A 15513-nucleotide genomic window follows, 5' to 3' on the forward strand; every position below is an offset into this window, starting at 1 on the left:
GTGTGGCTGTGTTAATGATATTTTCTTGCAACTCGATGACGACAAATACGCAGCCTCATGGGTTCAGCGTATTGGATTGGATGGTCTACAGCGCCTGCCAGTGTTCACTTGAAGGTGCTTATCTGGCTTAGGGTGTGAACGGTCAGGACATAGTCCAGCTGCTGGGGCTGCCAATTACTTTGGCAGGACGTGGCTGGAACAAATGAATCACGTATGGGATTGGCACATAGGGTAGTTTATAGACACATTGTAATTTCTTGAGCGAATGGTCCCTCTGCATGTTGTGTTTACCTTCGCCTGGCTTCTTGATGATGCGGATGCCTGACGTTCGTGGCCGAAATGTGTTGATGTCCCTATGAGCTTGTGAGGTCCAGATCGCACGTTGCACTTGCTCACATGTGGCCTTTGTGATCGCAGGGCCTTTTGTGAACCTTCTTTCTTTCCGATTCTCTTTATTCCTTTCTTTTGTTCTTTTTTCTAGCTTCTTACCTCCAACCATCGTCAATCGCTTTCAACCCATTCGAAGTGGCACACTCGCTCCATGATGGCCCTTGACAGCGAAACCCAGAACAAGAATGGTGGGGCTCCAGACACTGGGAGCCGAAGCCAGCCGCCCCCAGCTGCCGCTGGTCTTGGCCGTCCGGTCGGCCACTGTCCCAGCAGCGACCAGCCTTGCCAGCCCACTGGCCCCGCTCTCAATGTGGGTGGTGATGGAGCAACCGGCGCCAACGGAGCCAATGACAGAGCGCCCGAGTCACATGGCGCCAAGAAAAGCCTTCCTTCGTTTCTGCAGCCAAGCGCGGCCTTCATGACCTCTTTCTTTGGCCGCGGCCTCAAGATCCTAGCGGAGCGAAGTGGACAACAAACCTCTTCCATCCAGAACGACAGCAAGTCCAACAAGCAGAACAAGCGTCAGACCCTATCTGACGAGAACGAGCCGAAGGCCAAGAGAAAGGCCAAAGTCGCCAAAAAGAAGGTTCCGTTTGAAAAGAAAGACGGTAAAACCGCGAAGAAGAACGGCAACCAGCGCCCCTTCAAAGCCAAAAGCGGCCCTTCCTCTTCTGCTGCCGCGGCTCCTGCTCCCTCGTCGGCGTCTGCGACGGCACAAGTTTCTGGGGGTCAAACCGAGCCGAAAGTCAAAGTCGATGCCGAACTCGAAGCTCAACTTCAGGCCGAGTTCGAGTCCGTGCTTCTAGACAATCTCCACCCTTCAATCGCTGCGACCGAGCGCGCTCAGCCCAAAGCCGACCTCGAAGAAGACGTCGACGTCAAGTTCGAGATTGTCTTTGAAGTCGATCGCAAGACGGAAACCACAGCTACTAACCACGATCAACTCAAAGCCGAACTTCAAGCCGAGTTCGAGGCTGCACTTCAAGACCACGCCGAGGCTATCACTACAGCGACCGAGCAATCGCAAACCGAAACCAACCACGAGTCTGACTCCGAGACCGAAATTTCATTCGACACTGATTTTGAGGACGATCGAGAGGCAGAGACCAAAGCGACAGACGAAGCAAAGCGCGGAGTTAAGTTGGAAGCAGAGTTTGAGGCCGCACTCAACGCCTACATCCCAACCACAGCTGCTGTGACTGGTCAAGCACCAAACAAGAACATCCACAATTTACTGCCTAAGCCATCGATCATGTCGAACCAGCAAGGTCTGAAGTCGCTGGTTCCCAGCGCGAAGCAGCAGCTCCAACGGTCGTCGCTCGCACCGCCTAGTCCGTCGCCCTCCGTCGGCTCGACCGCGTCCGCTGCCCCCGGCGGTGGCCCTACCTCTGTCGGCACTCCGCGCAAGGATCGCGATGGCGCGCCCATCGTCTACTCGCAGCCAGATCGCACCGGTACTGGTGAAAATATCATCTCGCAGATGGCCTATGCGATCTCCTGGCTGCGCAGCAAAGAGGAGCCCCAGACCTACTGGGACGTGCTGTCCTACCTGTCGGCCACCTCGCGCCCAGAGTCTGAGCAAGAGTACTTCGTCGACCAGATGCGGCGCAATCCGCAGATCCAGTGGATCCCCGACCCGGATCTGTCCGAGCAGACCTGGAAGAGCGGTACTTACGTGCACCGGCCCATCATCCCGGGCGTGAAGAGCAAGGACACGCTGATCGCTTACCTACAGAAGAAACAGGACGCGTCGGGCGTCAGCGTCAAGGACCTCAAGGATGGCTGGCCTGACTGCGAACAGGCCATTGCTGAGCTGGAGCGCGAGCACAAGGTGCTGGTGGTGCGTGCTAAGAAGGACGGCGCTGCCCGCATGGTCTGGCTCGATGATCCGTCGCTATTCCACGAGGTTGATCCTGAGCTCAAGCTGATGTGGGCGCGCGTCGAGGTTCCCTCTGTCGATACTATCGTGCAGCGCCTGTTGGCCGCGCAGCAGAAGCCTGCTAGCGAGGATCCCCGCCTCAAACAGGCTGCCAACGCCCCCACGCAGCAGGACAAGAAGAAGAAGCGGGCGCAGAGACGCACCGGCAAGGCGACTAATACCCATATGGAACACCTGCTCAAGGATTATAGCCACTTGAAGCGTTAAACTGGTGGCAGTTTATCTCCACCGAGACTCATTTGCTGGCTGATGTGGCCAGCTCACCTGCTAATTTAGGGGCTTTGCTTGATACTAAGTAAGAGGATGGCGTTGGTCTGGACATGGTTACGGACACGGTCATCATGGAGAAATAGGTCCGGCTTTCTTTGCTACGGGTTTTTCTTTCGGCGTTTACCTTGCATGGGTCGGCGTTTAGGGGGTTAGCTAAACGGGTGCTTTAACGTGGGCACGAGGGAACAAGACAAAAGAGCTCTGCACTCTGAAAGGGCTCTGCCGGGAAGGAGCCTCTAGGGTTTCATGTGCCTGTCTGTCTTGTTCTACTACTATCTTACCACAGTCTCTCGGAAAAGGGCTGGTTGATAAATGAACGGACGGTTTTGTGTTTCTACTTTTTGTAACATCGGCATGATGCTGTCGATGGAATGATGGTATAGTCTACAAACGGTTAAAAAAATGGTGGCGCAGACATCATTATCGGTGCTCAAGCATCGAAGAACTTACTTAATGGACTGGAGGGGTTTTCTGGCTGACTGACAGGTGTTATTCCCGTTGTTCCTGAGACTCAACACGCCCTTGTATGATTAGTTGGATTATATATAATATGGTCTGCGACACGGGGTTCTTGGTGATTCCCGGCTTCTTGATGCGAGTCTTGTCACATCTTTTTTTTTTTTTCCGTTATATTTTGTTGCCTAAGTCTAGCCCTCTGTTTTTACAAGTGCTCACATGCTCCTCATATATATCATATATATATATATATATATATACCGATGCAGAACATTGCTTTATACTGCATTTCAGATCTGGCTGGCAGGGTACTCGTCATCTCTGGGTCATGAGTCGTACGACTCAACACCGGCTGAACCAACATAATGCAGGAACTTAGCCGAATTAAGTTGTATTGATAGGGTAGGTTTCCCTCATCTTACAGTACGTAACACAACTAGCGCTACAAAACCAACCAGCGACCAAACCCATTAGACCAAGCTCACCTGCCTGTCTAGCCCACCATCAAGATCCTTTCTCCCCGAAGAGCCGAGGGAGACTGAAGCAAGGGCGGAGTGAATCTGCTATTGGTGACTTGCCATGACCACTTCATGCCATCTCAGGATGAGCAAATTTATCGGTGGAGATGACCCAGTCTGCCAATATTCTCCTGCCTTGTATCTCTCAAGAGAACAAGCAGTCCCCAACCGACAGAAGAGCCGGAAGAAGCAGCTCCCGCGAGAGAGAGAGAGTGAGTGAGAGTGAGAGTGAGAGTGAGAGAGACGAAAGAGAAACAGAGAGAGAGGGAAAGCAAATAAAGAAGACACAAATCCACGACGCCAGAGACCTATCAAAGAGATCCTGCAAATTTGTCTGTTCGTTTCGCCCAAATCGCCATCCACCCAAGTTCACCAGCGACCCGACCAAGAGTGACTATTAAACCAGTACAAATGAAAAAAAAAAAAAAAAAACTGCCTTCAACCGAACACCTTTATTGTTGAGAAACATAAGTCCAACAATACACAAGAGTTTTGGGTTTTTCTTTTGTTCTTCTTCTTGTTGGTTTTGTTTTGGCCGACCAAATGGTACACACTCACACATGAGGCATTCTTTGACCGTTTAACTTTCTTTATAACGCCCAGGAATTAAGCCCCTAAAAAAAGGGAGGAGTATTAGGATGTTATGATGTGGAGAGAGTCAAGGAGCTTTGCTGGATAGAGACTCAGCTCAGTTATAGTGATGAGGGGAAACCCGGCTGGGGCTTGTAAGGCTGCGACGACGAGCTTTGCTGAGAAGTCGAATCCGAGGAAAAGCAATCTCTCTTAGCAGCATCACTCTTGGAAGCAGTGAGTTCCTGAGAGGAAGCCTGCTGACCAGAATTGTTCTGAGAGAGGCTCGGCTGAGAAGAAACTGGATGTGGAAAGCCAGGTTGAGGGAGCATACTGTGATGGGAGCACTGTTGAATCAAGCTCTGAGTCAAGTCCTGCTGCTTCCATAAAGGGGCAGGAGAGTGTGTAAGTTGATGATTCGGACCATGCAAGAGATAGGTATGCGTGACCAAGCTCTGGTGAGGCGCCCCCTACTGCGCGTTTGCCCAGAGCTCTCCCTGTCGGCCGGCTCCAGCACCAGGCTCAGCGCTATCGGGACGGCGGGTGGTCGCTGCAGTGTTGTTGTAGAACATCTGTCCCATTGCGGTACCAGTCGGGTAAGACTCAGGATCAGGGTAGATATAGGTATTGCCGTTAGGGCTCTGTGTGGGAGAGCCAGCAGGGCCAGGAGATGCCCACCCGACGCTGCCAATATGGGGGCTGCCCGCAGCACTGCCGGGTCCTTGCTGAGTGTTATCTACGCCAGGCTCGATCGCCGTCTGCTGAGGTGCATAACCGGTAGGATGGGAAGTTGGTCGCATGCCGTTGTTGAAGCCTGATGATGTCGTTGAGGCCGGGCTGCTAACATGGACGTCGCTGCGAAGATGTGCCGGGATTGAGTTGTTATTGAGGAATTGTTGCATGTTGTTCATGTTGGCAAGTTCAGCGCCGGGGGACATTGAGACAGTGCGCTGGTCGGGTGATTGGGCCGAGGGAGCAGGAGATTCTTGGACAGAAGGCTGTTCGCTCTCAGGCCGCGACTGCATCTTGGCAACAGCGGCAGCGGCAGCGGCAGCGGCAGCGGCTGCTGCTGCGGCGCTGGCGCCTTGGGCCAGAGCCTCAGCACGAGCCCGCGCTGACTCCTCAACGGTACCAACGTGGTGATTCTGGTGCCTAGTTAGTGTAGTGCGGCGGGTAAAGGTCTTCTGGCAGTCCGCATAAGGGCACTTGTAGGGCCGCTGTCCTGAATGGATACGACGATGGCGGGCCAGTGAGCTGCTATCGCTGAAAGGCTGTAAGGTATGTGAGCAAATGACCTTTTTGACTTAAGGCAGGATATGCATACCTTGCTACACTTCTCACACAGATGCGGCTTCTCGCCCGTATGCACACGTTGGTGAACTGTCAACGCTGACCTCTGAATGAACTGCTTCCCACAACCCGGGTAGTCGCAAACATGCGGCCTGATACCGCTATGAATGCGTTCTGTTCCTCAAGTCAGCCAAAATGCTCTCAAGTTTTTGGGAGCTGGGCAAATGCGTACCATGTCGAGCGAGGTCGCTCCGCCTTGCGAACGGCTTCCCGCAGGTGCTGCAAGGGAATGCCTTCACCGGACCCTGGGGAGCTGGCGCAGGAGCTGCAGCTGGCTCGGTCTTGAAGGGCATCTGGGGCACGCCCCCTGCGACACTTGAAGCAAAGTCTGGATGCACCATGGGAGCAGGTGCCATGTTGGCGCTAGGAACAGCGGCCGGAAGAGTTGTGGGAACAGCGGTGGTGGTGGTGGTGGTGGTGGTGGTGGTGGTGGTGGTAGGAACGGTTGTCGGGACGGTCGCTGGGAGAGTGGTAGGAATAGTTGTTGTTGCGACAGTTGCTGGTACAGTTCCAGACACAGCCTGCATGGGAGCCGACGTCATTGTAGCAGGCTCAGTATATGAAGCATTCATTGGTGCGGCAAACTTTTGCTCTGAGCCATGAGGAGCGGCCTTGTTGTCGATTGGGAGTTGCTGGATATGCTGAACAGGCTGACTGGGCTGGGGTTGGACTTGAGGCTGGGCTTGAGCCTGGGGAACTTGTTGAATTTGCTGAACTTCAGGCTGAACAACATGGTGGACTTGCTCAGGCCCAGAGCCAGGCTGAACAGATTGCACCTGTTGCATACCTGGCTCGGGTTTGATAGCCACTGTCCCAACTCCCAGGGAGTCAGATGCGCCCGGTGCCTGTGACATTTTGGAAGCGTGGAGAATGAAGAGACACAGGCCTCAGTGATTAGGATGATGTCCTGAAGATGTAGTCAGCAAGAGTGATGAATAACCTAAAACCAAACTGGTTGAAATTGCTCATGGAAAGGACATCGTCCTGCGTTAATGCAGGCATTGTCTTCATCATATGCGATGATATGAGTAGTTCCTGGCTATCCAGGTCAAGGGTTCAAGAGATGTATGTACCATGTACGAAACATTGATGGGTGATCATGATGGAATTGAGATGGCAAAAATAAAACGGACAGCAGAAAGTTGAGGGTTGACAGAATTTTGAAAGAAACCTCACCTTCTGGATACGACTGGACCCGAGGATACTCAATACTCGAGTCGCTGAATCTCGGTAACGGGATACGATGACGGCTGATGAGAAGTCACTTAGAAAGCTCGGGCTCCTTTAAGAGACTCGACTGGTGCTTGGCTGGCGCGCGAGGGCGATGGGCGTTGTTGAGCCGTGCACGGTGCAAGACGATAAAAGAAGAAGGCGCCTTGACCACAATGCGACCGTTTAAATCGGTTGCCAGTGTGGAAATGTGGGGTGGCCGTGCTTGTGCTCCGCTGGCCACACCTGCAACCTGGCAATCGAGTAAAGACGAGGGTTTGGTGTTTGCTGACGTGCGCCGCGCAGCTCCTGGGTAGTTGGTTCGCAGCTTTCCAGGCTTTCCGGTCGTGGGGCGAAAAGTCTGAGTCGGGCTGTCGGAGCGACGAGACTCTTTACTCTGACTAAGTGGGTCCTACGCGACAGAGCTGCGTTGCGTCTGCCGTGTTCTCTTCCAGCGATAGCAAGCTACCGTGATGCCAGCCCTGTCAGATGATATTGACCGATCAATCGGACCCCAACTTGTCGTTTCTACTGCACCGAGGACCTAAATGACCTGTCTGCACTTCCTCTATATTTCCTCCTGGGTACTCAATATAGTGCCAGGCCGTGGAGGGAGTCGCCAGTCGATCCTGACAACAAGGGCCCCGACAGCTTCAGTTCCGGGATTCTTCGGCCCCTTCAGAGCCCTGATATGTCCCCGGACTCGCAGAACTTCGAAACAGAGCCAGGAAAAGGGATGACGCGACTCTGTCGCGAACTCGCAGTTCACGCAAGGGGCAGCCGGGTTGGCCGAGAAGTGTCTGTTAATCGTCCCCTATTGATCAGTACTCTGCACATCAACTGAACAGCATTACTGTTGAACAACAGTAGTCTGGAAGAGAACATAGGAGTGAGCGATGCAGCTAGCGCTGCCGACTGCCAATACAGCCTGTTGTCCGGGATAGGTAGCTGGGGTATAGAGAAGGACGCGTTCGACTCGGGAAAAGCGGACAGCTGGGATCAGCACGTCGTACGCGACAAACGTGCGCATCAATCTTTCGGGTCCTCGCTGCGACTTCCCAACTCCTCACGCTGGAGCGACGAGGCTGACAAGAATCATAGTCGAAGCGCGTCCCGAGGAGCACTGATATTCTGGGGATCCGTGTGCTGGTGGTGATGGTTACGTACCGTTTCGTTCTTTTTTTACGATGTGGCCTGGGCGTCTTCTCGATTGATATGACGTCGAGGCTGCAACGCGTGGGCAGCAGCCAGAACAAAGGGAGAATAGTTGCAGTCGATCAAAGTCAATGATGAAAAAGAAAAAAAAGAAAACAGAATCTCAGATCTCCCTCTCTGGTTCTGACGTTCCGCGAAGGAAGAGCAGAAAAATAAAAGGGAAGTGTGAATGGGCTGCAGAGCTTGGGGAGGGCAGAGCTGCAACGGGGAATGGGGCAGGTTGAAACGGCCCTGGGGCGCCCAGCTCGCGTGTGGGGCGCATACTGCCACAAGGACCCACTTTTTCGTCTTGTTTACAAAACCACACCGCGGTACCTGAGGTCATGTGTGCGTGCCAGCCAAACGAAAGTATCATGCAAGCAAGTGCTAATCCGCCCTGTTCTGGCAGTATCTTGCTTGGCATCGATCCCCCGATCAGCAGTGCTCGAGCTCGCACACCATCACAAGGCCACAAAATCGCCGTTCGTTACACATTGCAGCAAAGGCCTGGTCAATAGTGCCGGGCTCGACTTGCTTCAAGGTAGACTCGGCTGACAAGCAAGTTAGGAAGATTGTTTTGCCATGCAAGAAGCCGTAATTTTACTTCACCAAGACATGTCTCGCGCCGGAGTCTCGGAATGGAGACTGGTGTCGCCGCCGATGAGTCGAGGACCGCTTACGTACCTATGTACGGTGTACACATTCAGAAGGAAAAGAACCAACTGTGACGTTCCTTCTTACCATGACTACTCTACCATCATCCAAACTGAACGTCCTACAAAGCTCTTTGGTGCTCATACATACCAACTTGTCTGTTGGCCCGCCTTCAAGCTCTCCTTCAATTGAAGGACTGATCAGTTTCTCTGAGAAGCTTTTGTGGTCAATAAACAACAAGCCAAGGTCCAATCTTTCGGTTTCCAGCTTATTGGCTGCAACCTCCACATCGGCTTCACCTGTTCCTGCGCCCCCTGCAATCGAATTGGGGTGTCCGTGCATCGCGCGGGGAGGAGGGGGGGGGGGGGCTAGGCGCTGGCCCTGGTTAGAGGGGCTGATGATCGACGCCGGGGTTAAAGGTAAGCTCTCAAAGAAAAACAAAGTCCAGATATTTAAGTTATAGCTCATGCCTTGAGTGGCAGAACTCGTCCATGTGAATTAAAAGCAAGTAAGATAAGAGAATCATCGCAACGATAATCTCATTGCATACGTATAGTGTAGCATAATGTAGAGATAAATCTCTTCCTTAGTTGGATGGACTTGCCTATGCACTCCCGGCGCATGATGGTCCCGTTGCGAGGCCCTGTCACAGCGGTGGGCCGCCAAGCACGGGGCCTCTTCAAAGAGAGCTTCCAGAAGGCTTCCAGAATGCAGGTAAGACCACTTCAATTGACCAGGGTTGTTGTGACGGTGGTCCAGTGAGCGTGGTAACTCTCTATATAACACGACAAAGACGGATTATGACCTTATGATATACTATGTAGCGTAGATATACTTCAGTAAGGTCATCTAAAAGTTGCAAGTTACTTTGGAAGCCTTACTAACAAGCAGTGTATAAGTCCAGCGGGTTGCAAGCTATCTGTAAAATTGGCACCAGTGCACGCAAAGTGTGTTTTGACCCCGTGATGTTAGTTCCTAAGATGGTACACTGACAAATTAGGATCTGTTGGATAGTGGCCATTTTCCATACGCTGGTCTAGGTTATAAGGAGCGCTTTGTTGGAATGATGGCTTTTTTTCCCCCCACCTTTGCGTTAAACCCGATAGCAGTTTGCCAGTGATTTTGGTTGGGGGGCAGGACATCGTTGATCTAGACATGCTCAGGCAATTCCAACACTGACTATTAGGCATCGATGATTCTTCTTGATTCCAAGCTTTCTGTCAACTGCTAGCCCCTTTGATGTTGTGCTAGCGACGGGCACCTTGACGGGGAGTGAATTTATGTGTGGTTGTGATACAGTCCTCAAATTTCACCCTTTCACCACATGGGGCAGTTTCGCAGGTGACCGATCTGTGGGTCAGCCAGCCACGCACAGACCGGTTGATGTCGGGCTTGGCGATGATACGGTGGGCAACAGAGCTGCCCTGGTGCTCATTTCTTGGCATCCACGGAAGACTGATACCGCACCGTTGAGTTTCCTTGGCTCCATAGCTATGATCAAGTTCATTTCGACAATCATGGAGCAGACAAGAGTACGGAGAATTGGCGATGCAAAGGGTTAATAAGCTTATCTATTTGCAATAATACGATGTATTGAGAGGACGAATTGGCATTCTTCATTTATACTATTATCTTCAAAGTCATTAGTCTTCCTATCATTGTAGAAGGATGACCAACCCTATTGTCGAATCCATTCACTTTGATAATCCTTCTGTAAACTATCCTTCCCCTTCCGTAGGAAAAATACACTTCGCCACTCTCAATGCCCTGAATGTTGGTTCCATGACACCTTCAAATTCCTGTTATAAAGACCTTTAACACCTTCCGAGGTGACAGTGGGATTTCCTTCGCACTCCGCTAACTACAAGGCGGTCTCGCTGCGCGACCAATGAGTGTATGCAGCAAGGTATCCATTACAATGCGTGACCCAATCTCCGAATGGACGGATGGTCACAAATCGGATATGATACATGGTTTAATGAGATACTATGATATGAGTTCCTGGATGTCATTGTCTCTCTAGAGCCAGTACCTCGAGAGTTCAGACGTATTTTTTACTGATAAGAACATGAAATGTATTTCAAGCTTCAGCTTGCCAACCTTCTTCAAAGATACAAAGGTTTTGACTCACGCCATTGCTCATGTTTTTCGCGAAGGTTACTTCTTCTCCTTGACATCAAACGACTTTTTAGTGGGCTCACTGATCATGTTTCATTGTCATCATTTGTCTAATAAGATGCCCACTCATAGTTGTTCAGAGTTTTGGAGGCATGGCTGTTGACTTCCCAACGTTGAGCTTTCTTCTTGGGAGATGAACAAAATGATGAATTTTCAGCTAGGCTCTTCGTGCCGGGCTCCGAACCCAAAGAGTTCCAAAGCAAAGCTATCCAGAACAGGTGGCAACTAAGGTATGTAATGGCATGGTTTCTTGGCCTTGCTGATCTGGTCAGTTTTGAGAGCTGAACAAAAGGTTACTGATAACCAAGTCTTCGATCTGCTAAACAACATCTTAAGGCAAACATCGGCGCGGATTCCCTATACCATTGGGCTGCTTTGTGAATAACACCATTGTGCAGACATCCAACACAGGTGTGCTGAAGCTGTATCATACTTACCAAAGAACTTCCCCCCACACAAAAGTCCACAGATATAAGGGGAGCCATGTTTCCTTGCCAGTCTACAATGTGGACAGCTTCCATAGCCAGCAGCCATCAAGCTCCTCATAACAGCTGTCATAAACAAAGCGTTACCAGGCTTTGCTCTCCTTTTAGAATAGCCAAGGTCTAGAAGTCTCAGTCAAAAAGACGAAGTTAAAATGTCGATTCAATCTCGTCACTCCGGATGCACGATGGCCTGCTGCTCGTAAGGATGAGACCACTCTTTTTTACCCTTTTGTCCTGCATCCCAAGACTTCCATCCTCTTCCCTTTTCCAACATGAAAGCTCATATAACATACTATTATTAGCCCGGCACGTATGCTCACAGCATCGAAGGACCAGTCCTTTCCAACAGAGACACAAGTCGAATGTGATGATGTTGCAACGCTACCTTCAAAGTCTGCCAGAACTCACTGAGCGCCTGGCCTTTCCATGTCCAAGCAGCCGGGAGCATGTTGTTGTCGCGCAGAAAGCCTTGACAGAGGAAACAGAGATCCTCATACGAGAGGCTATGAAGGCGCTCGAACAAAACCTCCAGGAGGATCTCTCCAGCCGTGATAATGGTCACACTGAACAGAATCAGAGTGGAAAGGTATGATGTTTGAGAGTCTGATATAAAAAAGAAGGTAACATTGTATTTAGTGGTGTCTCGGATAATTCATCTAATCAAGGACAGAAGAACCTATGGCGGATTGGAGTTGTAGTTTCCTTTTTACGGAGAGTGAACTATACATGTCATTATCACTTCATATAACAATAGCATACACAAAATCCAAGCATAACGAGAGACGGTCAATGATTCAAGACACTGAACTCTATGATGTGAAACTTGTCTCTCTTGATAGCTTCTACATAAAGTAACTACGTATCTGGTGCAAATGCATAACTTTAGTGAATGATTCTCCATGCTGATAGTTTAGTGACTTCTATGTGCCGATCGAAGCAAACCTCTTCTAGAGAAGTATTGAGTAGAAACGTATGGAGGATATGATGGTTCATTCAGAAGTACCTGTGAGCATGCTGACTGAGGGCCGGTTATCCTAGCTGTAAGCAAACAAGCTCTCTATACTCATTGCAATGACCAAAATCCCAAAGCCCAAATAGCCAAGACAGAAATCTAAACTTGAAATCCGAAAGCACTATAAAGGCTTTACAATATGCATAGAGCATAAAGAAAGGCCAGATATATATCTGGCCCCCCCAAAAAAAATCAAGAAAGGAAGTCCTTCTTCTCTACACTTCTGCAGAAAAGTGGAGGGATAGATCGAACTGTTGAGGTTGACCAAGGTTAGAAACTTGCTCCCAGACCCTTACAAAGACGAGTAATAAGGCCTCTAAATGTCGCAAGAACACTCACTTTGATAGCTGTTCATCGTCAACGTCAATTACTCGGCCGGATTCCAACCAGAATATCATGGTTTTGGCTTCCCGTTGAAGACTTGGATGCTGTTGAAGATGCTCTGCCTCATTTCCTTCCATTTGTGAAATGGACCACTGCAGAGGAGAAAATGTAGAAGACAGGGATACAGCATCAATCCCAGTTAATGACTCCCGGTATTCAGTGTTAATGTCACGCTGCGCGCACATTGTTGCGTTAAACAGAGCTAACGAAGGAGTCCCAGAGTTTGCAAGGGCCGGAGGAAAGCCACCCAGTAGCTGGAGTTGTTCATTGCTTGCTGCCGAATGACTTTGATGAAACATGAAATTGTTGACACTATTTCCATCACAACTCTGACGACTAGTGTCCTCGAGTGCGAAAATCGTAGTGCCACCAAGAAGTGAGGCCCGAGGTTAATCTTGTATGCTATAGAGAGGATCAATCATAGAAAATGATGGATTGTTGCTTTGAGGTTCCGGGGTTGATGCTGGGCTGTACTTAGAAGGACTGCTTGAGGATGTAAATCCAGAGAAGCTGGATGATGTGTGGAAGAGAGTTGACCATTGCATTTGGCTACCATACCACTTGTCGATTGCGGAGAAAAGTCTGTTGCAAAGCTCTTTGGAGGACGCCGAGGCTTCAACAGCACCTGAAATCCCTTCTAGTGGTCGGCAATTCCTATGTAAGTCCGCGGCAAAGAATTTCTGCACCTCAGTCTGAACTGCTGCCTTCAGTTCACCGGAGGAGTCCTTGTGATCAGTTATGTAAGGAGACGCAGGCAAGGGCTTATCTGGGAAAAGTACGCTCCAAATGGCAAACCACTGTTCTTCCTTGGATGAGGAATGATCAGAAGGAGAATGGAGCCTGCGTTTTTGGACGGAAGTTAAGCCCTGGTTGTGAAGCCTGCGAATGTGTTGCCTAACCCACGATAGACTTGTCAAGGTGTGTCCAAAGCATTTTTTTATTACTTCCTGGATCAAGTTTGAAGAAGGGGCAGGCAAAACGGATCTTGCTCGATAGGTAGTGACAGGCGTAAACATCTTTTGACCGACTATCTGATGCTTTTCGTTTATAGATCTTCGAATACCGTTAGTTCATGCGCATTTGTGCAAGAGGCTCCTGCGCCGCGTACCTTCTTCGAAGAATTTTCAAAATTTTTGTTCGTGGTTTTTTTTGGATGGTGGAATATGAAGCAAAAGCTGAAAGCGGGCTTTCGGAGGATGGAACATAGCCAGCAGCTTGATGCGACAATGTTGCGGTGATTGAAGATCACTGTGGATTGGAATAGCTTTGGTGGGTTGTCGCTCATAAATTTCAATGTTGTAAACACACCAAGTACCTCAGTGGTGTGTTAAGTGATCGAAGGCACTTGAGTCGACTGGGACTTGGCTTCAGTGATGAGGGTTTATGTTGGTTTGATGTCCAGGAAGCACCCAGCTTCAGGAAGTAGTTAATAGTCTAACATTTGCAAGACCGAAACCTCTTGTTTGAGGGGGCTGAAAACAGTAGCTGTAATGAAGCACTGGTCTGTAAAGAAATTATGTCAAACGATGTCTGCAAAGTAATGAATGGATATGTGAGCAAAACAATATGGGATGTAGCAGCCCTTTCGAAGGGCCCTTATATCATAGAGACTCCTCATATTATATGTTGGCAGCATAGGGGTAAGTATCAGCTCCGGGAAACTTCAGGTATCGAAACTTCCGACATCACGGAGGTCCCCAGACATTGTATAGACATGCACAAGAGAGGTGACTCAAGAAGTCCTGTCCTGGAGGTCACAGGCTCCCTCGGAAATTGTCTGTCACAGTGGTGCCAGAATCACACGTCATGCATCATGATAGAGAACAAAACTGTAGTCAGACACCTTGTTGTGCTTGCCCGATCGAGCTTCATTTACAGTCAGCGCTACTAACTTGTCCTCGGTGTGAGGCGAATTCTCCGCTAACAAGCCAAGACTTACAACAGCACGGAGGTGCTGCATGTTGCAAGGCGGTCTGAAGTGAAAGGTCGCATTAGACCTCCTGTGTTCGCCAAGTACTGATTATCCCAGGTATCTCGCACGTCAGCAGGGCTTACTCAACTGCTATTGGCGCTGGTAAGATCCCTTGCATCTTTGGATCCACAGGTTGATGATAGTCAATAAGTTCAGGGCTGCAGCGCGGGAACCAAACCACGCAGGGTCAAATTAGGAACAGAAATAGAAATGTTTGTTTACCCACAATAATGTAGATGGCAGGAGAACTCAAATCTCACAAAGTCTGTTTTGTGGACCAGACAAACGGATTAGAGTGCCCAATTGGATTGGTGTCTTCAATAGGCAGCATGAACTTAGTTCAGTGACTGTCGATATGCCGACATGTTCTGTTCCTGTGTAAGGCGAGATGCTGACCCTTGTCAAGGTCAAGTTCAAGATGATGTAGTATACCAAGTTGATCGTAACTTGTAGTATTCGTGAATCCAACATCAATGCAACAACCAACATTATACCGAAAGAAAATGCCCATTGATTGCCTGCTTATGGCAGCATACATTGCCAGCCTACCAAGAACCCCTGCCTACCTCGTTGATCCAGCCTGAACTTGACCCAGTCACACAACGCCCTCCTTGACCCGAGAACCCGGAAAGCCCAGCCAGAAGCAGCCAAAACTAGACAGCCTAGTACACAAACTACAGGAAAGCAAAGAAAACACCCGTTATCATACAAGGTTGTTCATCTGTCTGCATCCCTGGTAGCCAGAAGACAACAACAAGAGGGAAATCTACTGCCCCGAAGTTCTTCGCTTCTTCAGAGTCAAATCCAGGAGTATTCCTTACAGCCTGAATTTGTGAAAGAATTTAAAATCGTAGCAATGGTCAACAGCAGTATCTAATATATCTACTGAAGTGAATTGATGCGAAGAAAGACCCGGCAGGGCAATGATAGGC

At 49.8% G+C, this 15513-nt stretch overlaps 2 protein-coding genes across 2 annotated transcripts; one reads left to right on the forward strand and one right to left on the reverse strand.

Annotated features, from left to right (window-relative positions):
* Positions 1-544: 544 nt before the first annotated feature.
* On the forward strand, positions 545-2536 carry CTHT_0041450 (putative transcription initiation factor; the record flags this gene model as incomplete). Its single annotated transcript, XM_006694488.1, has 1 exon — positions 545-2536. The coding sequence occupies one exon, from the start codon at positions 545-547 to the stop codon at positions 2534-2536; it is 1992 nt and encodes a 663-aa protein (XP_006694551.1).
* A 2077-nt stretch (positions 2537-4613) lies between these two features.
* Positions 4614-6347, reverse strand: CTHT_0041460 (uncharacterized protein; the record flags this gene model as incomplete). The annotated part of the gene is made up of 3 exons (XM_006694489.1): positions 4614-5406; positions 5538-5607; positions 5666-6347. The coding sequence occupies 3 exons, from the start codon at positions 6345-6347 to the stop codon at positions 4614-4616; spliced, it is 1545 nt and encodes a 514-aa protein (XP_006694552.1).
* Positions 6348-15513: the final 9166 nt, after the last annotated feature.

This window comes from Thermochaetoides thermophila, assembly GCF_000221225.1.
Source record: "Thermochaetoides thermophila DSM 1495 unplaced genomic scaffold scf7180000011818, whole genome shotgun sequence".
NCBI lineage: Eukaryota > Fungi > Ascomycota > Sordariomycetes > Sordariales > Chaetomiaceae > Thermochaetoides > Thermochaetoides thermophila.